Below are 25,993 nucleotides of genomic sequence, written 5' to 3' on the forward strand. Positions count from 1 at the left end.
AAAAATCTATTCATAGTTATCTCAATGATAAGTTCAGTCCAGAGCAATGTCAGAAAAGAGCCAGAAAGCCGTCTTTGCTAGTAAATATGTGAGCAAAATGATTGATAGCGCCGGCTTGCGACCTGCCGTGTGCTCCAATACAATCACTCACCGCCGGTATCCAACCACTGTGGTGTATTAAAGGGGCGAACGGAGCTGGCTTGCGGCCTGCCAGATGTCGCTCCTATGCGATTGTATCCCCTGATACCTCCGGTATACACTCTCTCTGGTCTCCAGATATTGAGATGTATAATAATGAGGGGGCCAGCGGAGCTGGCTTGCGACCTCCCAAATGTGGTTCCGATGCGACTAAGACGCCCCTAGTCTCATAAATACTGGATCTCTATTGAGCAGAATGTGGCGTAACCTTAGCGGTGCAACAGCACGCCAATAATGATGCTCCTGGGTAACAGCACACCAGCGTTATACTGTCATGGATAACAGCACACCAGCGTTATACTGTCATGGGTAACAGCACACCAGCGTTATACTGTCATGGGTAACAGCACACCAGCGTTATACTGTCATGGGTAACAGCACACCAGCGTTATACTGTCATGGGTAACAGCACACCAGCGTTATACTGTCATGGGTAACAGCACATCAGCGTTATACTGTCATGGGTAACAGCACACCGGCGTTATACTGTCATGGGTAACAGCACACGGGCGTTATACTGTCATGGGTAACAGCGCACCGGTGTTATACTGTCATGGATAGCAGCAGGTAGGAATAAGGAATTTCCAAAGCACACCTGACCGCTTTCTTCTGACAAGTAGATTTTTCCAAAGAACATAGGTGCATGCTGGGTGTCCTCTAAAATGCACTTATATATTCTCCACAGTAGGTTTGATGATGAACACCTGAGTGGTGTAAATAGCTATTAGCAAACATGCTGTGTTAAGGCCCCCATACATCAGCAATCTGAAAACCACAATTGCACAACTTGAAGATTTAATGCCCGATCTTAGGATTTCCCAATCTAGCAATCTGCGCCCATACACTACAGATCTCTTTCAGTGATTTGCAGATCGATTGCAGAAAACACAGATCGGACAATCCTGAAAGGCTCCATCATTTTCATGGTAACGGTCTGCAAATCTGCTGATCATGGCCATACACTAGCAATCTACAGCCCCAATCCATCTGTGATAGGAAACATGTTGGACAATCTGAATTCCTATCACTTTTTGGTTGCAATCTGCGATCTGTGACGTCTCATATATTGCAGATTTTTATACACAATCGATTGCAGAGTTGCAGGATTGCCACAATCGATTGCTGATGTATGGTACCTTCTAAGACAACACGTCATGAGAAGGCAGCTGACACAGCAACAACTATTAGATCTGTTGGGCAGGGATTTACTGTATAAGTAATGCATTGCTGAGTGGGCCAATCCAATGAGCATGGTCATCATACCCAGTAATGGGATTTCTGTGACCTCGTGTCATTTGCTGTATAAATGGAGGACTGTGAGACACTTTAGCATTTAGATCTTTGGGCCTGATTCAGACCCACTCGCGAGCGGCTGTCCGCTCGCAAGTGGGTCGATGGTGTGCACTGAGCATGCGCACGACGGAGGGAGCTCCATCGTGTGCCTGCGCGAGACGCGACGAGCGAAGGACTTTCCTTCGCTCGTTGTGTCTGATCAAAGGGGGCGTGCTGTCGATGTTGATTGACAGCACGCCCCCTTTGGTGGGCGTGCCGGGGGCGTGCCTCCCTGACGGGGGCGTTCCCAAGGGAACGCCTACCGTCAGAAGCCGGCCTCACTGACATCACTAGTTATGTCAGTGGGAGTGATTTTGGCTCTGATAGAGCCAAAATCACTCCAGGGCTTGTGGTCGAAAAACCCGACCACAGGCTTCTGGTCGCACTGGCGATGGTCGCGATGGTCAAGACCATCGCGACCATCATCCTGCATGCTTGTATGTGCTGTGGGTGGTGACCCACAGCTATACGAGCGTCCAGGAGGACGCTCCATTTTTATGGAGGACGGCCCTCATTCAGAGCGAGCGCTCTGCTCAGAGCGTACAGCTCTGAATGAGGGCCTTTGTATCCCATTGGTGTAAGGGTCGTGGGTGCAGAAACCATCCGGTCTGGTTCCTGGCCCAGCAATAGGAGACCCCCAGGCACTGAGAGTCTGAGTTCACAGTCACACAGTCAAAGCTTATATGCAATCACAATAGTGTTTTGGGTTTTTTCATGTTGTAGTTCTGTTTATAAATAGCATCACAGCCTACAGCCCACAGCGTCTCAGGAGGGCAGAACAGGGTCAGTATGGTGCAGGGAGTATGTGGTGGCTGGCATCTTGTAACTCTGTGTGCAAAAAACACCAGTTTGGCAAGAGCAATCAATCAGCGTATTGTCTACTGGTAACGCAATGCCTGCGGGAAGTCGCCGTGTAATGCACAAGACAGTAAACGGTGGGATTATGTTCTGCAGTCTCAATATTAGCGACCATAATGTCACATGGTGTCACACAGTCCTGTGCAGAAGAAATGAGGTGCTAATGAAGTTACAATTCTCCTCAAACGCGTTTCGCTTTAAGACATAACTCCATCAGAAGGGTATAACTCCATCAGAAGGGTATAACGCCATCAGAAGGGTATACAGTACATTTCAGTTTTTACACAAATGTTTCTTAAATAGTCTTAACCGACTCATCAATGTAACCATACAAATGTATCCACAGATTAATTACAAACCTGAAAACCTAGGTGTATATAAAATTTCATAATCTAAACTCAAAAGGCGACATGCGTGTTATAAACAGCTGTGTCGAGAAAACATTCATTATAACAGGTATACCATCTGTAATTGTTACGCATTTCTGGTTGTGGATCTGTGAATATTGAGAGTGCTGATCCAAATACTTTGCGATTACAATGATGGCAACAAGAATTCCTGTCTTCCCGCAGACTCTCAAGAGGTTTCGCAGAGGCTCAAATCAATGAATAAATTAATCATTCCCACTGGTCCATGGAATCTTCAATCAGAGTCTTGTGAATGGTGCCCAAATCCCTATGGCACTAAACATTCCTACAATCACACGTAGACTGTCACATGATGTGAACTAACTTCAGATCCCTTTCCAGCAATACTGAAACACATAGGCTAATGCCCTCTGTAACACTATGTGCATCTTCTCATGCACCTGACCCAGCATGTGGATGTAAATATTATATTTTTATGTGCCTGTTTTTAGAACTTACTTTTTTGACACGTGTGTAATACCCTTGTGTGATAAGGGTGCAAATTATGTGGTGCTGTTACAAGTGGAAGTTACTTTTGTGGGGTATTCTTCCTTCGGCATTAGCTTTTCCCTATACCATAATACCATATACCAGCAGAGAGGCAAGGTTTACCCCAGACAGACACAAAGAAAGGCAGACAAAGCTTTGCATAAAAGAATAAAACAGTTTAACACATAACCTGGAATAGGAGAATAGGAATTGGTCACGGTAACAAAGAGAGAGAATGGATTCAGCTAATTGAAATACACAATCTAATGAAATCACAGACACTATACGGTATCACACGTATGGGAAATATGTAACATTTTAGCTTAATACTATGTTACTCAAACACAGTGGCTTGTCCGTGCGCCGATAGATTAGGGGGCGTGGCCTCGTGGGTGGGGCATGGCCACGTGGGTGGGGGCATGGCCTCTTCTACTGCTCCGAACACCTTTTTTTTTTCACACCGGGGTTGAGGGAGGTGCAGGCTGGCCTTGGGGACCAGCCTGTGTAAAGTGCCGGCCCCCTCACTGTGCTGGGAGCCGAGTGCTGCACGTAATGCAGCACCAGGCTCCTGTCACTGAAGGGGAGCCAGCACTTTGGTGTCACCCCTCTGCTGGTGACACCCATGTGCGGCCCGCATCCCCCTTGTGACGCCAGTGCTCAAACAACAATCTAATCAATCTATGCAGAGAGATTACTAAAGTCCCAGATAACTTTGGTGTAGCTGAGGATGGGGCCGTCTTTATGTGCACATTGGGGTCCAATTATCTTGTTAAGCTGGGGGATTCAAGTGTTAGGGCCTGATTCAGTAGTGAACGCAAATGCGATTGACGGACGTACATCGAGCGATTGTTTGCTTATAAGCCGCACTGCGAGTGTGCAGCGATCATCTTGCAATTATGGACACACGGAGCAATCCATCGCTAAGTGAGTGACAGGCTGCCAGCGTTTGGTGGTGGGGGGTCGAGGCGAAAAACGCAGGCGTGTTTGTACATCTGAACGCCGTTTCATGGGCATGGATAAATGAGCCCCTGTGAATGTATACGCAGCATGAGAGCTCTCTGCGTATGAGGAGACTTGCAGTGTCTGCGGCTGGCAGTGCTGGTGTAAATGCTGCATTACTGCCCGTTGTGCATCGATGCTACCGATGCCTACACAGAAGAGCGACATTGGACGCATGTGAGAAAGCGGCAGTCGGCGTCTTTATGCCAGCGGAGCTTTGGCATTACCATATTTTTGCAGCTGCGTTCAATGCAAAATCCCAGCTGCGATCGCTGCTGAATGAGGCCCCGAGTCCTCTTATAACAATGAACAAAATATTGCAGCACTTGCATGAAAGATGGATGTATCAAAGAAACTGGAATTGCTTCCTGTGTAATCCGCTGTATAGGTATATTAGTGTCTATAGGATAATGTCCTGTGTAATCCGCTGTATAAGTATAGCGTCTATAGGATAATTTCCTGTGTAGTCCGCTGTATAGGTATAGCATCTATAGGATCATTTCCTGTGTAATCCGCTGTATAGGTATAGCGTCTATAGGATAATGTCCTGTGGAATCCGCTGTATAGGTATAGCGTCTCTAGGATAATGTCCTGTGTAATCCGCTGTATAGGTATAGTGTCTATAGGATAATGTCCTGTGTAATCCTATGTATAGGTATAGCGTCTATATGATAATGTCCTGTGTAATCCGCTGTATAGGTATAGCGTCTATAGGATAATGTCCTGTGTAATCCGCTGTATAGGTATAGCGTCTATAGGATAATGTCCTGTGTAATCCGCTGTATAGGTATAGCGTCTATAGGATAATGTCCTGTGTAATCCGCTGTATAGGTATAGCGTCTATAGGATAATGTCCTGTGTAATCCGCTGTATAGGTATAGCGTCTATAGGATAATGTCCTGTGTAATCCGCTGTATAGGTATAGCGTCTATAGGATAATGTCCTGTGTAATCCGCTGTATAGGTATAGCATCTATAGGATAATGTCCTGTGTAATCCGCTGTATAGGTATAGCGTCTATAGGTTAATGTCCTGTGTAATCCGCTGTATAGGTATAGCGTCTATAGGATAATGTCCTGTATAATCCTATGTATAGGTATAGCGTCTATATGATAATGTCCTGTGTAGTCCGCTGTATAGGTATAGCGTCTATAGGATAATGTCCTGTGTAATCCGCTGTATAGGTATAGTGTCTATAGGATAATGTCCTGTGTAGTCCGCTGTATAGGTATAGCATCTATAGGATAATGTCCTGTGTAGTCCGCTGTATAGGTATAGTGTCTATAGGATAATGTCCTGTGTAGTCCGCTGTATAGGTATAGCATCTATAGTAAAATGTCTTGTGTAATCCGCTGTATAGGTATAGCATCTATAGTAAAATGTCTTGTGTAATCCGCTGTATAGGTATAGTGTCTATAGGATAATGTCCTGTGTAGTCCGCTGTATAGGTATAGTGTCTATAGGATAATGTCCTGTGTAGTCCGCTGTATAGGTATAGCGTCTATAGGATAATGTCCTGTGCAGTTGAGAAGATTTCAGTGAAAATATATATATGATTTATCTCACCTAGTCCAATAGATGTTGATGAACCTGTACGCCTTCTCCCAAAATGGCCTCATTATTTCACATGTCCATCCCTGCATGGATCCAGAAGTGCCTGTCTCCTGCTAGAGTCCTTCGTGTACAGTGCGAGAGTCCTTCGTGTACAGTGCGAGAGTCCTTCGTGTACAGTGCGAGAGTCCTTCGTGTACAGTGCGAGAGTCCTTCGTGTACAGTGCGAGAGTCCTTCGTGTACAGTGCGAGAGTCCTTCGTGTACAGTGCGAGAGTCCTTCGTGTACAGTGCGAGAGTCCTTCGTGTACAGTGCGAGAGTCCTTCGTGTACAGTGCGAGAGTCCTTCGTGTACAGTGCGAGAGTCCTTCGTGTACAGTGCGAGAGTCCTTCGTGTACAGTGCGAGAGTCCTTCGTGTACAGTGCGAGAGTCCTTCGTGTACAGTGCGAGAGTCCTTCGTGTACAGTGCGAGAGTCCTTCGTGTACAGTGCGAGGGTCCTTCGTGTACAGTGCGAGGGTCCTTCGTGTACAGTGCGAGGGTCCTTCGTGTACAGTGCGAGGGTCCTTCGTGTACAGTGCGAGGGTCCTTATTGTACAGTGCGAGGGTCCTTATTGTACAGTGCGAGGGTCCTTATTGTACAGTGCGAGGGTCCTTATTGTACAGTGCGAGGGTCCTTATTGTACAGTGCGAGGGTCCTTATTGTACAGTGCGAGGGTCCTTCGTGTACAGTGCGAGGGTCCTTCGTGTACAGTGCGAGGGTCCTTCGTGTACAGTGCGAGGGTCCTTCGTGTACAGTGCGAGGGTCCTTCGTGTACAGTGCGAGGGTCCTTCGTGTACAGTGCGAGGGTCCTTCGTGTACAGTGCGAGGGTCCTTCGTGTACAGTATGAGAGGCCTTATTGTACAGTGCAAGAGTCCTTATTGTACAGTGCAAGTTCTTATTGTACAGCACAAGAGTCCTTCGTGTACAGTGTGAGAGCCCTTTGTGTACAGTGCAAAAATACACCAGCTGCAGCCTCCTGCAATCCGAAAAACACCCGTCCCAACCATATAGGCCACCAAAGTACCAGGTCCCCTGCTTGTATCCCATTTTCCAACACTTTTTACATTTTTGCCCCAAAAATTACATGTCTTTTTTGTGGTGAAGTTATTTATTTATTTATTTATTTATTACCAGTTATTTATATAGCGCACACATATTTTGCAGCGCTTTACAGAGAATATGTTACCATTCATATCACTCCCTGCCCCAGTGGAGCTTACACTCTATATTCCCTATCACATGCGCACACACATACAGACTAGGGTTAATTTGTGTTGGGAGCCAATTAACCTACCAGTATATTTTTGGAGTGTGGGAGGAAACTGGAGTACCCGGAGGAAACCCACGCAAGCACAGGGAGAATATACAAACTCCACACAGAAAGGGGCCGTGGTGGGAATTGAACCGATGACCTCAGTGCTGTGAGGCAGTAATGCTAACCATTACACCATCTGCGCTGCCCAGTTAATATTAAAATTATTATTTTTTGCCCTATTAGTCATTTGGGGGGGGGGGGGGGTTGTCCAAAGGTTTCTGAACCAAGACCCCACATTTGTACCCCAAGATATGGATTTTGTACTTCTTCTCTCCTGCCTTTTGCTGGAGAAACTTTTTTGCCTGTTTTTGCCTATGGAGTTTCCGTGTAGGTGAAAGTTCCGGGGAATTGAATACGGAGATACTTTCAATACAGGCGAAAAGCGCAAATCAGCGAAAACTTTTTCCAAACGGCTCTTTTCGCGGCTAATTGAATAGGGCCCTTGGTGCCAAATTCTGATGAGTAAACGTGAAATTGCAAAAAGGTGAATATTTTGCAGAACAGTTTAGAAAACTACTACAGTTCCCTCTCTCAGTACTGTGCATTGAAGAAAAATGTCCCTGCGTGTGGCGTTTCTGACAAGTGTATGTATGTGCTGTGCAGTGTCCATTATGGGCCTCATTCAGACCCACTCGCAAGCGGCTGTCCGCTCGCAAGTGGGTCGATGGTGTGCACTGCGCATGCGCACGACGGAGGGAGCTCCGTCGTGCGCATGCGCCAGATGCGACGAGCGAAGGACTTTCCTTCGCTCGTTGTGTCTGATCAAAGGGGGCGTGCTGTCGATGTTGATTGACAGCACGCCCCCTTTGGTGGGCGTGCCGGGGGCGTGCCTGCCAGACGGAGGCGTTCCCAAGGGAACGCCTACCGTCAGAAGCCGGCCCCACTGACATCACTAGTGATGTCAGTGGGAGTGATTTTGGCTCTGATAGAGCCAAAATCACTCCAGGGCTTGTGGTCGAAAACCCTGACCACAGGCTTCTGGTCGCACTGGACACTCGTATGTGCTGTGGGTGGTGACCCACAGCTATACGAGCGTCCAGGAGGACGCTCCATTTTTATGGAGGACGGCCCTCATTCAGAGCGAGTGCTCTGCTCAGAGCGTCCAGCTCTGAATGAGGGCCTATAATCGTTGTGCCCGCAGTTTTTGTAGCAGGGGTGTTCCTCCTAGTCCCACTATATTGGCCTCCTCTCTCCTTACTATGTATTGTAACATGCAAGAGAATGTCATCATTGTGCTACACACCCGTATTGTACGGCAAAGGTTCTAGCAATGTATAATGCCGCCTGTAGGCTGAGACCTTGTGCTGGGAGTAATCCTTCCTGGGACTCATTGTGCTAAGTCACCAATAATCTCTGATCTATAATCATACTGAAGGTGTCTCTGCTGTACTTACAGCTCTGTGTGACCAGCTTTAGCTCAGTTCTTCTAATACGTCCTCTATTGATTCATCTGCTGTTGATGTCTTACATAAAACAATTTGTATTGTATCAGTAAGGTCATGTGGGTATTGCAATAAGATTCACATTTCTCTATTAATAGCACTGACTTTCCTGCTACAGGCAGCCCCCCCTTAGTTCACCATGTCCCGTATCTATATATATATATCTGTATTTACTGCAGGTGTCATGGTTGAACACTATTTTTGTTACTGTGACTGTACAAGTGCATGGCTGATTTATATTCCCCACCTCAGCAGATCATGTACTCATAAAAGTAACTGCTATATATATACCTAAACCTTCTATCGTCAGAGGTGTGCCCGTGTATACACCATGTAATAAAACACCTTCTTAAATAAATTATATGAAATAAAGACTCGGAGACATGAGATTTGGCAGAATAATTAGTTAGAAATGTATTAAAATTATATAACTAATATTAAATTAATCTAAACTGATAGATAGTATGGTGGCAAAGAAAGGACGGCAGCATTCAGCTTACTCCAGACATGCAGCACACAGACATGCAGCACACAGACATGCAGCACACAGACATGCAGCACACAGACATGCAGCACACAGACATGCAGCACACAGACATGCATACCAGCAGACATGCATACCAGCAGACATGCATACCAGCAGACATGCAGTACATAGACATGCAGCACACAGACATGCAGCACACAGACATGCAGCACACAGACATGCAGCACACAGACATGCAGACCAGCAGACATGCAGCACACAGACATTCAGCACACAGACATGCAGACCAGCAGACATGCAGACCAGCAGACATGCAGACCAGCAGACATGCAGCACACAGACATGCAGCACACAGACATGCAGCACACAGGCATGCAGCACACAGACATGCAGACCAGCAGACATGCAGACCAGCAGACATGCAGACCAGAAGACATGCAGCACACAGACATGCAGCACACAGACATGCAGCACACAGACATGCAGACATGCAACACACAGACATGCAGCACACAGACATGCAGCACACAGACATGCAGACATGCAGCACACAGACATGCAGCACACAGACATGCAGTACACAGACATGCAGTACACAGACATGCATACCAGCAGACATGCATACCAGCAGACATGCATACCAGCAGACATGCAGTACACAGACATGCATACCAGCAGACATGCATACCAGCAGACATGCAGTACACAGACATGCAGTACACAGACATGCAGACCAGCAGACATGCAGACCAGCAGACATGCATACCAGCAGACATGCAGTACACAGACATGCAGACCAGCAGACATGCAGACCAGCAGACATGCAGACCAGCAGACATGCAGACCAGCAGACATGCAGACCAGCAGACATGCAGCACACAGACATGCAGCACACAGACATGCAGCACACAGACATGCAGCACACAGACATGCAGCACACAGACATGCAGCACACAGACATGCAGCACACAGACAGGCATACCAGCAGACATGCAGCACACAGACAGGCATACCAGCAGACATGCAGCACACAGACATGCATACCAGCAGACATGCATACCAGCAGACTTGCAGCACACAGACTTGCAGCACACAGACTTGCAGCACACAGACATGCATACCAGCGGACACCGCCAAGGTGCAGATCAACCAAGAACTAAACAACTGTCAACAAAATGTATCTACTCAACCCTCTAACATGACTACCCACCCGGCAGGGTGATGACACTATCCCCGGCAGGGTGATGACACTATCCCCGGTAGGGTGATGACACTATCCCCGGCAGGGTGATGACACTATCCCCGGCAGGGTGATGACACTATCCCCGGCAGGGTGATGACACTATCCCCGGAAGGGTGATGACACTATCCCCGGCAGGGTGATCCAGCGAACTAACAAGTCAGTAGTACCAGATGTGCTAAATTCAGACCTCTAGCTCCAGTGGACCTCAGTACTTGTGAAGAGCTTATGGTTACATCCATTTCCAAAATAAAGACACAGACCAAGTTAATGCCATTCGAAATTAAAAGGTCAGCTTTATTTATTACAATAATGAGTATGGTGGCAGCGTGACTTAGGCAAAAGATGTCCACAACTTACCAGGGCCAATATCCCACAATGGTAGGTGAGATACTTGCAAGGGCCAACTCTCCCTTTCTAGCAAGTGAGCGGTATCCAACACCCATACCAATGCACGATTTTAGCCCTCCCGGATGAGAGGCGCTGCTGACCCCAGTAGGGTGAAATCAGCCTAACCCGTGCATTGAACGGGTGTGCACCGCCCTTACTGCAGTAATATGGGCGCTTTACAGATTGCCGGTCTTTCCCGCCATGAAATAAAGCCGACACACAACACAATAGGGAAGGGAGGGAGATCAGAATCAAAGAGGCTGAATAACCTACAGACATTACCCATAAGCGCAGTAACCACTCCCCCCTTAACAACTAACAACCTATCCCTGTAACTTAGCAACTGTCAATCCTAAATTACCCCTCCTTTCACATTATTATCCCCATCCATCCCTGTAAAGAGTTTTATATGCCCTCAGTTCTATGCAAACCTCGGTTATTTTTAGCTCTATGTATGGTGCTGGGCAGTAGGCAGCTGGTTACTCACACATCGCGTGGACACTGACCAGTTCTGGAACTTTGATGGGCTCTCTCTCCTCACTCACTTTCTATTGTAACCTAGCAGCTCTCCTTGTTATATTGGCAGCTCTTTCAGTAAAACTGGCATCTTTCTGTGTTAAGTTGGAATCTCTCTGTCAAACGTGCAGCTCTCTCTGAAAGGCTTGCAGCTCTCACCAAAGGGTTCACAGATCTTCTCATAGTGTCGCCCTCTCTGACTTTACGCTGGGTGTATCAAACCTTGGGGAGAGATAAAGTGGAGTAGCCGCACAGAACAACCAATCAACTTCTAACTGTCATTTCCAACTGTGCTAGATGAATGACAGTTAGAGGTCAGAAGCTGATTGGTTGCTTTGAGACAACTTCTCCAAGGCTTGATACATTTCCCCCTCCACATTTCTTTGCAGCACTCAGTGGGCTTGGCAGCAATCTTAGCTTTCTTGATAAGCTCCGCTTGGCGAGGCTGCAATGTCCACGCATTCTGACTCCCCTACGCTCTTCCCCGCTGGGATGTGTGGTTTCCAGTGATATGCGGCATGCCTATATTCTGTGTGTGACTTTGGTTCATACTTGCCTACTCTCCCGATTCGACCGGGATCCTTCCGAAAATCGAGTGGTGCTCCTAGCCCCCCAGAAAAGCAGACAAGTCTCCCACATCCCCCCTCCCCCCGCAGCTCCCACACAAACCCCTGCAACGGGGTAACTGTTGACGCGATTCCCGCTGAATCGCATCATCATGACCCCGCCCCCTAATTCACAATATCGGTAATCCCAACATTATGTAGCAGGGGTGGTGCCAAAATGACGCAATCACGCCCACAAATACGCGCCTAATGCCGGGTAATATCTGCAGCCATGCCCCGCCACGCCCCTGCTCCTTGCCGACCTGGCTTCCCCCTCCTGCAGGGGGCAGCCAGGATGTCAGCAAGCATGCTACGGTTATATCTGCATGTTAAATGCTACGTTACAGCGTCTGTAGCTGTGACACTGTGACGTAGCATTTGGCGTGCAGATACAGTCGCACAGAGAATATAGGCATACCGCATATCATTTTAATCAGAAGCTGCTTGTGCGCCCAATTCGATTCGCTTTACGAATAAGACGCATTTGACAGGAAAAATAGTTGCACACAACGATGCTTAATGCTACCGAGTCGAGTCACGGCACGGCGCGACCAGAAGGGCTGTTTAATGCGCAAGGAGGCTAGATGTATGAGGACACATCTGTAAGTCCTTCCACAAGTATACACAGTGCTAGATCATGCAAACAGGCATTCTGTATGTTCAACCCGGCACAGACCCAAGGCATCTACAGACATCGGGAAGAGTGATAATAATGAGCACCTGTGCCTGCGTCTTGTCCTAATCTCGCTGCATTTGCACAAAGCAGAATGTGCTCTGCCCACTAATTTCATTAGATTCCAAAATGGTCCTTTGTGTTTGGCTTAGGACAAGTTGCGCAAACGTCCGTTTTAAAGTGTTTTTTTTTTCATTTTGTCGCTCTTTTTGGTAACTGTTGGCAATGACTGTACAGCTGTACTATAGGCTGGATTCTGGAGCGCTGTCACTTTTGGGGATAGAATGCCTGAAATGTTCTTGTATTGTTTCTCAGCATTAAACAAAAAAAAAAACTGAGTAGTCATCATAACTGCGTTACAATTGGCCCCGTCGCTGAGCATTCGTAGTAAGAAGGCATTAATCATATTGACAGCGCCATAGATCATGGCGCTAAGTCTTCCGTGCTTGGATACATTGTGCATCATAGCTCTTAACCACTTCACATCAGAAACACTATTTATGTCCAAAACCAGGGTTTGAATTTTGCACCAGCTATAGAGCGGAGATACCTGGGGCACCTTCCAGATTCATTTTGGCAGAGAAGCACATTTACAGATGCATTTTGCCCGATGTACAAAAGTATAATCTTCAGATATGCAAAAGTGTCACATGTAATTTCTGCTCATGATAGATTTATGATATAAATAAGCCAAACTAAACAGTATTTAGTGGAATGATGGATAAGATTATGAAAGGGACATTACACGGTAGGAGGTTAAACTTTGATGCAACATGAACACCTTTGCACAGCGCACTGCTTCAGATTTTTTGGCCTCCTCACAAAGCTATGGGCGCTTCCACTTTACGGAGATGACTCCCAAACACGCAGAATAGGCGTGCAATTTAAAGTGCACAGGCAGAACTCCGAACAATGAGACATGCAGAATGAAGCCTAAATGAGCACTGCCCCTGATCCACTCAAAGCCCACCCTAATCCCTAATGTACCCACTTTTGGTATAAACCACTTTGTTTTATGTGACCTTATCTATTTACTACAATCAGCATATTGAATGCGGATTGTAGTGTGATATTACCGAGTGAATTCGCATTGCGAATTCAAGCAGTATCACAGGGATTTACTATAAATGCCTTACAGGGACAGAGCTTGTGATAAAGCTCTGTCCCTGCGGATCCCATCCGCACTCTAGTCGCGGTATTTTCGGAAAAAATACCGCGACTAAGAGCCCGCGCATGCGCCGACCCACCGTCGCTGCTACCCCCCCACCGATGCTAAGCCCCGCCCCCCGCGATCGCGGACCCCCACGACCCCCCCTCTCCCCCCCCATGACCCCCCCTCCCTTCATTACACTTACCTGCATCCTTCTGGCCTCCGGTGATCTTCTCCGGGCTTCCCGATCAGGTGATCTCCCATACTGCACTGGGACCCGATCACCTGATGACCGGGCCGCAGTGCACTATGGGAAACCAGCTGACCGGAGAGGAGCCATCACCGGAGGCCCAATCACCGGTCCCTGGAGTCAGGTAAGTAAAAAAAAAAATGTTTCAATTTTTTTTTCTTTTTTTTTTACAGTAATCAGCTTGCGGTCTGTTTAGACCACATAGCTGATTACTGGTACCGGCTCCCGCCTCTGCTCTCCCCGTTAGAGCAGAGTGGGAGCCCGGTAACCGGGGGAGACCCTGGATAACGCCACCTCCAGGTGGCGTTATTATCACAGGGCTTCCCCCGGTATTTTTTTACAATTTATTTTTAGTAACTCTGGTCGGATCACATTTCCCATTACAGTTATGGGAAATGCGATCTGCTTTACTAAAAATAAGTGATACTAGGGGTCGGAGTCGAATTTTACTAATTCTACTCCAATTGCCCTGTAATAACTACAGGTGAAACTAAAATAATGTGAAAAGGGTGTGAAAACACCCTTTTTCACTTTATTTTAGTAAAAATAATGTTAATAAATAGAGCCCTAGAGTTTCATGATTCAGAATTGTCTGGTCCAAACTCTTATAATTGAGAGTTATTTTGAGCAGTCCCCTATGTATGAGCTAGGAGGGCACATAGGGAATTTTTACATTTAAGAAACAGGTATACTTTGTTACATTGCCATATTAAATTTTTCGTATCTGCCTCTAGAAAATGGGAATTACTGTAATCTATTCTTTCAGCATTGTGAAGGCAGTTGGAAATAGCTTCCTAAGTATCAACATTTTGCTGTTTGAATTGGATCTTTCCTGCGTTTCTATAATGCATCTGATAAGCCTTTTTCATTAGTATCCTTTCTTATGTGAATTAGGCTTATGGGTTGCTCATACCGGTCTGTCTGTGTTCTGGTTATTAACCTCTGTTCTGTCTGTAGTAATAACCTCCCTGAAGTCATCTCTGATTAGCAGCAATCTTAACTTTCCACAGCTAATAATTGTTGTATTTTAGCCTTTGTTAGTTTAAGCTCTGAGCTGAATGACATTTTTTTATTTTTTATTTCTTCATGTTCTTTATTTCTTCATGTTCTTTTAATTCAATGTTCAGTGACTCACATGCACGCCATGTTCCTGTAGACCTGCGCATGCGTAGTAGCCTCAGGCACAAAGCCAAAGTGGACGGCACTGCCGGAGAGAAGGGGTCCCGCACGGAGGCTGCACACGGGCCCCCTCCTGTTTTATAGGCTCCTGTTCATAACCTGTTGCAGCCTGTTCCTCTCTGTTCAATCATCAAATGCGCAGGGAAAAACGCAATTTCATAGCATAACCTAACATGGAAGATTAAACAAATAAAATTATATAATAGCGTACACTGTCACGGCTTATTTGTATGTATGAACATTTGAATTACAGTACATGGCTATAGGTCAAGTATAAATGTTCTTACCCAGAGGTATAAAAGTCAGTTCAGTGAATAGGCAGCTCCCAATGACTAGCGCCTCCCGAAAACAGAGTCTATAGCTCAGTTACTGGAAGCAGGTTAAACAGAGCCAGAATCGGAGACAAAACCTAGATTTCAGTACACAGGAACCTCTGGTAGCCAAGGGTAATACAGGGACAAAGAAAAGGGCAGAGCCAGGGGAAGATTACTTACTAATTTATGGTAATGTGAGAATTCGCTTGTGTAACATCTATGCGGCTGCATGTGGAACACTGTCCCCTCCGCTGTAGCTGCAAATGTCATCATTAGTATCTGGGCCTGCACAAGCTCTGTGCTGGGTGCAAAAAATCTGTGTGACGCAGACATCCCATCCACGCCCGCTCGTTACTGAAGTTGGGTCACACGCTCACTATGACTCCCACTAGACAGAACAGTACTGGGCATCCGTATGCCCACTGCCCAGTTCAGAGCCGTAACTAGACTTTTTGGTGCCCTGTGCCAGAGAGCACATTGGCGCCCCCCACCCCCATTTTTTAAATAGGGACATAAGATAGTGCCAGGGAAGAGATAGGGGAGGCCAGGAGATGCTGGGTATGACATAAGAGGAAGCTACAAGTGAGAATGACAACAAACAGAAAAGTGACATTCCCAAACAGCGCCCCCTGCCCTGCGGTGCCCTGTGCCATGGCACAGATCGCACCACCCTAGTTACGGCCCTGGCCCAGTTACCCCATTTGATGGAAATAGTGGTCGGATCAATTTGTCCGCACTTTTGATCTTCGTCCGTGTGCGACTTCCATCTATGGCGCATGCACCGTTGCCGATTTCTTTCTATGGCTCGTGCGCAGTATTCTTTAATGTTAGAGATGCGCCAGCAAAACGATTTGCGGCCCCAGATGTGCAGAGTTAGTGGAGACCAAAACATACTCCCAGCAATGAATGCAGCAAAAGGAGCTTCCGGCAGTTATTAGAACAAGTGGGCGGAAAGTGTTTTATTTATTTAAAAAAAATTTTTTAATTACTTAAGATAAATATGTTTCTGTAGCTTTTTTTCTTTTTGATATGTCCGTGTTCATCAATGGTAAGAATAAGTGAATAAATCCATTTTGTAAGACGCTGAAATGTGAATAATGCTGAAGGGCGTGATTACTTTTTATAGCCACTATATGTACAGTACTTATACCCCTTTTACACCGGAGCTAAAACTCGGGCTATTGCAGGGGTAACCCGGGCAGCTCCTTGGTGTAAAAGGTAACAGGATTGGATTCCCGGGTGGAGTGACCCGGCATTCCAACACAGGTAACTAGCAGGGTTAACACGGGAATAGCCCGTGAAACCTTGCAGTGTAAACGGCGCAATCTGGGTCATGATGACCTGGACCGCGCCGCATGCCACCCGATTGGTCTGGCTTCAGTGGCGCTTGGAGATGACGTCATCTCCAAGCGTCCACTTCAACGCCGGAAAAGCCAGTACTATGCAGACCCGGCTCCGTTGTGAACGGTGCCAACTCGGGAATATCCTGCGTCAGTGCCGGGGAAATTATGGGTCTGATCCGGGTTGGAACTCTGTTCCAACTCCGGGTCAGACCCGGAATTTCGGTGTAAAAGCGGTATTAGAGATGTGTGGTTTGGTTTTCCTGAAAAACAAACATACCCAAACTTAGGGGTCCAGAGTCAAATGAGTCCCGGCTCGGATCCCTTTTGGGCTTCCGAGTAGAACAGAGTCCCGGCTCGGATCCCTTTTGGGCTTCCGAGTAGAACAGAGTCCCGGCTCGGATCCCTTTTGGGCTTCCGAGTAGAACAGAGTCCCGGCTCGGATCCCTTTTGGGCTTCCGAGTAGAACAGAGTCCCGGCTCGGATCCCTTTTGGGCTTCCGAGTAGAACAGAGTCCCGGCTCGGATCCCTTTTGGGCTTCCGAGTAGAACAGAGTCCCGGCTCGGATCCCTTTTGGGCTTCCGAGTAGAACAGAGTCCCGGCTCGGATCCCTTTTGGGCTTCCGAGTAGAACAGAGTCCCGGCTCGGATCCCTTTTGGGCTTCCGAGTAGAACAGAGTCCCGGCTCGGATCCCTTTTGGGCTTCCGAGTAGAACAGAGTCCCGGCTCGGATCCCTTTTGGGCTTCCGAGTAGAACAGAGTCCCGGCTCGGATCCCTTTTGGGCTTCCGAGTAGAACAGAGTCCCTGCTCGGATCACTTTTGGGGTACCTGCACGGCCCGGGTCTGTTGCAAATTCAGAATCTAATAACTGAATCTCTGTTTTAGATTGCAAGTAAAGAGGTCCAAATTACATGATTTTAGCTGTTTTTATCAATTTTAAAGCCATCTAAAACAAAATCCGGCCCAAAATACTTGAGGGTGGTTTTGCCAAAACACGTGGTTCAGCGCCCATCTCTATGTTCTGGCCTCATTTATCCAGTGTAATATATTTTAGGTCAGTGTTTCTTTAATTGAATATTCGCTGCTGCCCCTAATCCTGTAGCATGTGGCAGCTGCCTCGTTACCTCTGACTGTCTCTAATTGGTAGATAACTAATAATGAGGTGGGGTCTTGTATGCACTATAGTTTGTAGTAGACCTAGGCAGCCCCTGGCACTAGTCCCACACGGTGGCAGACAGTCAGGGTTTTGCATGGCACACTCACGTTGGACCATTGTGCTGCTCGGATCCTAATGAATTTATATAATAATTGTAGATTTGGTTGATTTTTTTTGTGCATTCCGTTTCATTGGAGAGTACTGGATTAGCCTTGCGCCTTGTCAGTGGTATGGATCACTGGGGCAGCATATTTTATTATTATAGATTTTTCATATAATAGTCTAGAGCTAGGCTTTCTGTAAATCCTGCATTGCTATAATTGTTTTTTAATGTGTATAGAGCCTTCACAATATTCAGTGTTAATGGGTTCTTAAGAAACAGTGATCTAGGTAATATAATTATAGGGGGTGCTCATCATACTTAGGCTGTTTTGCAATTGATTTTGCATAAACCATTAAAGTGGGCATTTTGCTCTGCGCCTGCTGGTGCATCGCGTCTCCAGCTGTCACTTGCGGATGTACAAATATTGATGATAAGCGAACGGCAGCAGCAGCATAGAGATCTATAATAGCCCTTATTACCCCATGGTAACAGCTCTGCATCAGAGAAAGAACTTGGAATATTGGGCCTGATTCAGAGCCGCTCGTAAGCGGCCGCTCGTTCGCTCCGAGCGATGTTTGCCCAACTGCGCATGCATACGGATCGTTATACGCATGCGCGAACCAGTCAGTGCGGTCGAAATTCATGTGCTCGCAAAATAGCAAATGCCTGATAATTTGAGTGACAGGAGGAGGCGTATGTGGGTGGTAACGGGGGAAGGTGTTTGAAAAAGGGGAGTGGAGATCCGAACGCAGGCGTGCTTAAAGGTCAAAACGGGCGTTTTATGGGTGTGCATAATTAATACAGCAGCGTCATTGATTACGTCACTGGGTTATTTTATAGCCAGAACTGCTCGCAAAATTGTGGTAGCAAAAACCAACCACAAGAATAGCGAGCAGCTCATACCCTGGTCGATGTACTCGATTAATCTAATAAATAGCGGACATGACGTAGGATGCGAGCGGCCAGGGGGCGTAGTTTCCCAAAAAACGACCGCAAGTTTTGTTCGCTCGTTCAGACCTAGAGGCGTGAACAGACCGCAAAGAGCGAACGGTTCATTTGAATAGCCACCCCTTTTTTTTGAACGAACGACCGCAAATAGCGACCGGCTCTGAATCAGGCCCATTGTCAACTGATGCGACATAATTCACATTAAGAATTTGTCTTTTTTGGAAAACTACAGCAAATATTTGTTTTCCCAGAGCTGGGAATGGATATTATTACCATAGACTAGCGCAGTGTTTCCCAAACTCAAGGCACTCTAACAGTCCAGGTTTTATGGATATTCATGTTTGTGCATAGATGGTATAATAAAACTAACGGAGGTTCTAATTAAGTCACCTGTGCTTCAACATGGATATCATTAAAACCTGGACTGTTAAGGTGCTTTGAGGACCGAACCTGGGAACCACAGGACCAGCAGCATTATCCTGGCTCTTGGTGGTGTGATTGGATTTGCTCACTGGCCTCTGCTTCTTCCCCAGGAAAGCACAAGTCGCCCTCACTTCATAGAAAAATCTCCATGGTCCCAAATTTCCAGACTTCCAAACCTTTCAGGTACGTTATATATACACTGCTGGGGGACGCAGATCGGAATTGCACAGAGAGACATGTAATTCCTATAGCCATTCCAGGGCTGTGACAAGGGGGGGCTCGCGATGGCTGCTAACGGCGGCTTGTCGGGGCGTGCAAATGTCAGGGACTGGTACCAACAGACCAACATAGGGTTGCTGAATGTCCGATGTCTGATCAACAGTGCGCACATCGTTGGATTTGTGCCGTGACTTGGCATATCAATAGGATGCCCATCGACCACAGCATTGCCACACAGACGCGGTAGCAGCCACCTATGAACGAGACACACAGTCACATTTAGGGCTTTCCAAAATCAGACAACTTAAATGAAATTTTTCAAACACCCTCCTGTATCTTTATCTTTCTGCTAATGGCCCCTGATATTGATCTGTATACATGTTATGTAAAGCTGCGTATTGTGATGTCATAGCACGCACTAACTCCTGGTGTTATGGCTCCAGGACGATATGTAGAAGACAGTAAGTTACAGTAGTCTGTAAGGGGACGGCCCCTTCTAATATCCTGAAGACATGACAGATCAGACTGACTGAGGATGTGTCTGACTCCGTGTATTCTCTTTTTTAGGGTTTTCTACGTCACAAAATCGCAATGTGGCGCGAGACACTTGGTGCGAATTAGACACTTTTTCCTACATTTTGTGATTTAGTCACATTGTAGCAATGAGCAAAGTCACTCACAGAGGAATTAGTACTTTTGTCACAAAGGAATTGGTATGAAATCGCAGCTTAAGCATAATTATAAGTAGCGCGAGGCATGGCGGGGGCGGTTGTATCGGCGCTCTGTCTTTGGCCTTTTTTACCCAGATAAGTGATTTTAGGGTGCAGAGAGGGGGGCAGCGGGTACTAATACCCCCCTCTTTGCAGTGTGCGGTTCCGCAAAGTATTGTTTATTTAACTTTTAGAGAGAGGGGCCTGGCCACGCCTCCTGGATTCAGCCGCCCTATCCCAGTAACTGGGCCCGCGTCCTCTCCCAGCGGCCCTGGTCAGTATACCCCCTTGCATTGTACTTTTGCCGCATTATTGATGCGGGAATCATGGCGCGGCTAGGTCACAAGGTCTGTGGTGCACCAAATGCGATATGAGCATCTGTAACAGGTTTACAGTGATGGATTTATTGCCTATTGTGTGTGTGACATAATATTGGTCCTTTTATATATGAATAAATGACATTTTCTCACCCACTCCCAGAATCGGAGAGCAAAGACGCCAACAAGCAGCCGTTATTTGCACAAACACGATGGCTGCGAAGGAGAAGAAAACGCGCTCTGACTGTAAGTACGCGCCATACAAATATATAACATACACAGACATACAGACCGCAATAAAGTGAAGGCGCTAATCCAATCCGCAGTCTGGGGCCAAAATGATGAAATCCACAATCTCACCGCTGCGTCCCAAAACCGAGGTGCCGACCCCCATGAATACAGTATATAATGATGGGAGAGAGGAAACGCTGATTAAATGAATATGTGAATAAATTTACGGGTTTGAAATCAATAATTACAATCAGTTACATCAATAAATACAACAGAACGCGTGCGCACATATGTACATAAATAACATACATAAAAACTGGGACTCAAGTAGGGAAAAATAGAATGAATGCACCCTAGGTGCTCCGAGCCAGATAAACCACCCATAGGGGGCTCACAAATAAGTAGATAATAAGCTGTTAAGATCCGAGTCTCAATCCAGTAATGGGCAGCCGGTAATATGTATCGTACACTGGGCCTGATTCAGAGCTGCTCGCAAAAAGCGAGCGCTCGCTCTGAATCAGGGCGGCCGCTTTTTTTTTTTTTGAACCAGCCTCCTGGCCGCTCGCTAAGCTGTGGGTGACCACCCACAGTTTTTGTGAGCGGCCAGGTGATGGTCGCGATGGTCTCGACCATCGAGACCATAGGGCTTGCGACAAGACCCTCTTGGTAGGGTCTCGTCTGCCGTAAGCCCCAGTGAGCTTCTGGCTCTTATAGAGTCGGAAGCTCGTTACTGACATCACTGGTGATGTCAGTAGGGCCGCCCTTAAACGCCTCCGTTTGGCCAACTACCCCCCCCCTCCCCGCCTACAAAACGGGACGAGCTGTCGATCAACATCGACAGCCGCTCCGTTTGTAGCGAGCCCCGGAGCGAGTGAATTTCTCACTCGCTCCGGGGCTTGCACACGCGCATTGTGTACGCCGCATGTGCGCAGTGCCCTGCCATCGAGCCGCTTGCGAGTGGGTCTGAATCAGGCCCACTGTGTACCCTGACGCTTCAGCCAATGATATATATAAATAGACCCCTAAAACTCTCACCACCCCTGATCCAACCATGGGTACTGCTTCAGGACCAAACAATGGGCCTGATACAGACCCATTCGCTAGCAATGCAATCGCTCAGAGCGAGCGATGTTTTGCAATGTGCGCATGCATCATATTGCGTGAGCGCGAACTAGTACGAGCGGTTGGGAAGCACTCGCTCGCCCAGCATAGACTGCCCAGCTGACCGAGTGACAGGAGAAGCCGTTTGTGGGTGGTGACGGGGGCAGACCACTGGAAACTGGGGAGTGGAGGTGCGAACGCAGGCGTGCCTGAGAATCTTAATGCCATTTCAGAGGCGTGCATAACAGCCAGCGTCATAGGACATGTCACTTGGTTGAAATATACACTGAAGTGCTCGCAGTGCTTGCGGCAGGGTATAGTCAACCTCAAGCGCTGCGATCGCATCCGATGGTGCTCGATGTACCAATGGTTTCATGCACTTCCTGGAGATGACGTGCGCAAGTGGGCGTCTTATGAATGGCTGGTGGGCGTCTGCATACACATAGTGATCGCTCGCCAGGACATAGTGGGCGTGCTTATACCTTGCCGTGTGATCGCCTGCCTTGCCGTCACTTAGCCGAATTTGCATACGTTGGGAGCGAGCGTCCGCATCTAACGAACGGGTCTGAATCAGGCCCAATGTCCGATGTGTTTAGAGGGGGGATCTCAGACCACCGCTCCTGTCTGACCACGTGGGTGACCAGTTTGTACTGACCGTTCTCTTTGCGACTTAAAGGTGGAGGCTGATAAGGCTATCCGGTGTCCAGCTGTAATGGCCGTTGGTCTGGCTGTTTGGGTCTACAGCTCCAGTATCAAGTGGTTATTGCTGGACCCAGTTGCAATAACCGGGGACCAAACCCTCTTATGTGAGCGGTGTATCCGCCGTGTGCTGCGGCAGGTGCTCCGGTCCATGTTTGCAGGCAGAGTGGTCGCTGCTGCTGATGTGCACAAAAGTGGTTGACACTTTTTTAAATAGTTTTTTCAATATTGTTAGGGCAGAGTCAGGCACTAGGGGGAGAGTTAGGGAGAGGCACTAGGGGCAGGGTCAGGCACTAGGGGGAGAGTTAGGATTAGGCACTAGGGGGAGAGTTAGGCTGTGGGGAAGACAGGTAGGTTCAGGCACTAGGGGGAGGGTTAGGATTAGGCACTAGGGGAAGGGTTAGGGTCAGGCACTAGGGGGAAGTTTAGGGAGAGCAGGGCCGCAACTAGGGGGGGGCTGGAGGTGCACGTGCACCGGGTGCACCGCTGCACCTGGCGCCAGTGTCCTCCAGCCCGGCGCTGCAGAGATGCTCCAAGCTGGACGCCCACTGAGATGTTATTACCAGCGGGCGTTATTACCAGCGGGCGTTCTCTGCAGCAACGCGGTGTAGCCGGAGCTGGAGGCTGGAGTTCTCTCCTGAACTCCAGCTTCCGGCTCTCCCCATGGGCACTATGGGAGAGACATCATGATGTCTCCCCCATAGTTCCGAGGAGCAGCCGGGCGGACCGGACGCGACGCTGGATGCAGGAGCGCAGGGTTCAAGGTAAGTATTTTTTTTTTTCAATAAGCTGCACTACAGGGGCATTATTATGGGGGCATGGACATTACCACAGGGGCATTACTATGGGGGCATGGCCAATACAGGGGCATTACTCTATAGGCACTATAGGGGCATTACTATTGGGGCATGGGCACTACAGGGGCATTACCAGAAGCATTACAATGGGGGCATGAGCACTACAGGGGCATTACTGTATGGGTACTCCAGGGGCATTACTATGGGACCATGGGCACTACAGGGGCATTACTATGGGGGCATTGGGAATTACAGGTGCATTTCTGTATGGGCACTACAGGGGTATTACTATGGGGGCATGGGCACTACAGAGGCATTACTTCGAGAGCATGGGCACTACAGGGGCATTATTATGGGGGCATGGGCATTTCCACAGGGGCATTACTGTGGTGGCATGGGCAATACAGGGGCATTACTGTATAGGCACTACAGGGGCATTACTAATGGGGCATAAGCACTACAGAGGCATTACCACAGGTACATTACTGTGGGGGCACTACAGGGGCATTACTATGGGAGCATGGGCACTACAGGGGCATTGCTATGAAAGCATGGGCTTTACAGGGGCATTACCACAAGGGCATTAATATGGGAGCATGGGCACTACAGGGGCATTACTGTATGGAGGGCACTACAGGGGCATTACTGTATGGTGGGCTCTACAGGGGCAATACTATGGGGGTATTAACATATGGGCATTACAATTTTGGCACTACTACAGGGGCATTACTATATGGGCTCTACTACAGGGGCATTGCTATGGGGGCATTATCATATGGGCACTACTACAGGGGCATTACTATATGGGCACTACTACAGGGGCATTACCTCAGGGGGCATTACTATAGGGACACTGATGCAGGGGGGAATTACCAGGGGAGGTGCGAAATTACTGTCTTGCCCCTGGTGACAAAAATCCTAGTTTCGGCCCTGGGGAGAGGCACTAGGGGGAGGGTTAGGCTCTCGGGGAAGACTGTTAGGGTCAGGCACTAGGTGGAGGGTTAGGGTTAGGCATTAGGTGGAGGGTTAGGGTTAGGCACTAGGGTGAGGGTTAGGGTTAGGCACTAGGTGGAGGGTTAGGGTTAGGCACTAGGGGGAGGGTTAGGGTTAGGCACTAGGGGGAGGGTTAGGCTCTCGGGGAAGACGGTTAGGGTTAGGCACTAAGGGGAGGGTTAGGGTTAGGCACTAGGTGGAGGGTTAGGGTCAGGCACTAGGGGGAGGGTTAGGGTCAGGCACTAGGGGGAGGGTTGTGGTCAGGCACTAGGGGGAGGGTTGTGGTCAGGCACTAGGGGGAGGGTTAGGGTCAGGCACTAGGGGGAGGGTTGGGGTCAGGCACTAGGGGGAGGGTTAGGGTCAGGCACTAGGGGGAGGGTTAGGGTCAGGCACTAGGGGGAGGGTTAGGCACTAGGGGAAGGGTTTGGCTCCTGGGGAAGACTGTTAGGGTCAGGCACTATTGGGAGGGTTAGGGTTAGGCACTAAGAGGAGGATTAGAGTTCATATTTAAAAACATGTTGACCATTCGTGTGACAACCATTTGAACTTGTCAGCCTTTTGCCCCTGTCGACCATTTGGTGTCAACATGTTGATTGTCGACCTTTTTATTGTCAGTCTTTTATACTACACATACACAGAATATATAAGATAATTTATAGATGTATATAGCCTATTAGTCTCTGTAGTGTCTTTATCCGACTGGTCACAATTACAGCTCCCGTCACCCCCATTTCAGTCACTGACGTTTGTCTCTATGTAATCCTTACACATATACAAAAATATTCTGTAATTCATGATTATTACTCAGAATTAACCACATGCATGAAAGTTTTGGGGGGGACACATCTCCGGACACTACACAATGATAATAATAACTGAACGATGGTGACAGGGGTGTGATCAGGAATAAAAACACTATTTATTGGCTCATAGCAATAGGCAACATCTCTGCATGGATCCACTTATTACAGAACGTTCTCATACTCAGTGTAACAGGTCCCTGGTTTCATAGCATTTACCCTGTGTCACATTTATACACAACAGGTGCCGCGCGGAGTCTTTGAAGAAATGAAATATGTAGAACTTATGATTGTAAATGATCATCAAATGGTGAGTAATAATCCCACGTACAGGTCTGTACTACTCCTGTCCCTCTGTCTGTACTACTCCTGTCCCTCTGTCTCTGTACTACTCCTGTCCCTCTGTCTGTACTACTCCTGTCCCTCTGTCTGTACTACTCCTGTCCCTCTGTCTGTACTACTCCTGTCCCTCTGTCTGTACTACTCCTGTCCCTCTGTACTACTCCTGTCCCTCTGTACTACTCCTGTCCCTCTGTACTACTCCTGTCCCTCTGTCTGTCTGTACTACTCCTGTCCCTCTGTATGTCTGTACTACTCCTGTCCCCCTGCTCTGTACTACTCCTGTCCCTCTGTGTCTGTACTACTCCTGTCCCTCTGTCTCTGTACTACTCCTGTCCCTCTGTCTCTGTACTACTCCTGTCCCTCTGTCTCTGTACTACT

General features: G+C 47.8%; 1 protein-coding gene across 1 annotated transcript in view; it reads left to right on the forward strand.

The window, feature by feature from the left end:
* The window catches only part of LOC148502694 (disintegrin and metalloproteinase domain-containing protein 23-like), a gene marked incomplete at its 3' end in the record, with an annotated part of 152,838 nt that extends 127,232 nt beyond the window's left edge, over positions 1 to 25,606 (forward strand). The window contains exons 7-9 of the mRNA XM_088449486.1: positions 19,517 to 19,589; positions 20,816 to 20,898; positions 25,518 to 25,606. Of these exons, the coding sequence (XP_088305612.1) occupies positions 19,517 to 19,589; positions 20,816 to 20,898; positions 25,518 to 25,606 (245 nt within the window). The remainder of the gene's footprint in view (positions 1 to 19,516; positions 19,590 to 20,815; positions 20,899 to 25,517) is intronic.
* Between the last annotated feature and the right edge of the window lie 387 nt (positions 25,607 to 25,993).

The sequence above is a fragment of the Taudactylus pleione genome, unplaced genomic scaffold, assembly GCF_031769625.1.
Source record: "Taudactylus pleione unplaced genomic scaffold, aTauple2 ptg000486l, whole genome shotgun sequence".
NCBI classification, from domain to species: Eukaryota; Metazoa; Chordata; class Amphibia; order Anura; family Myobatrachidae; genus Taudactylus; species Taudactylus pleione.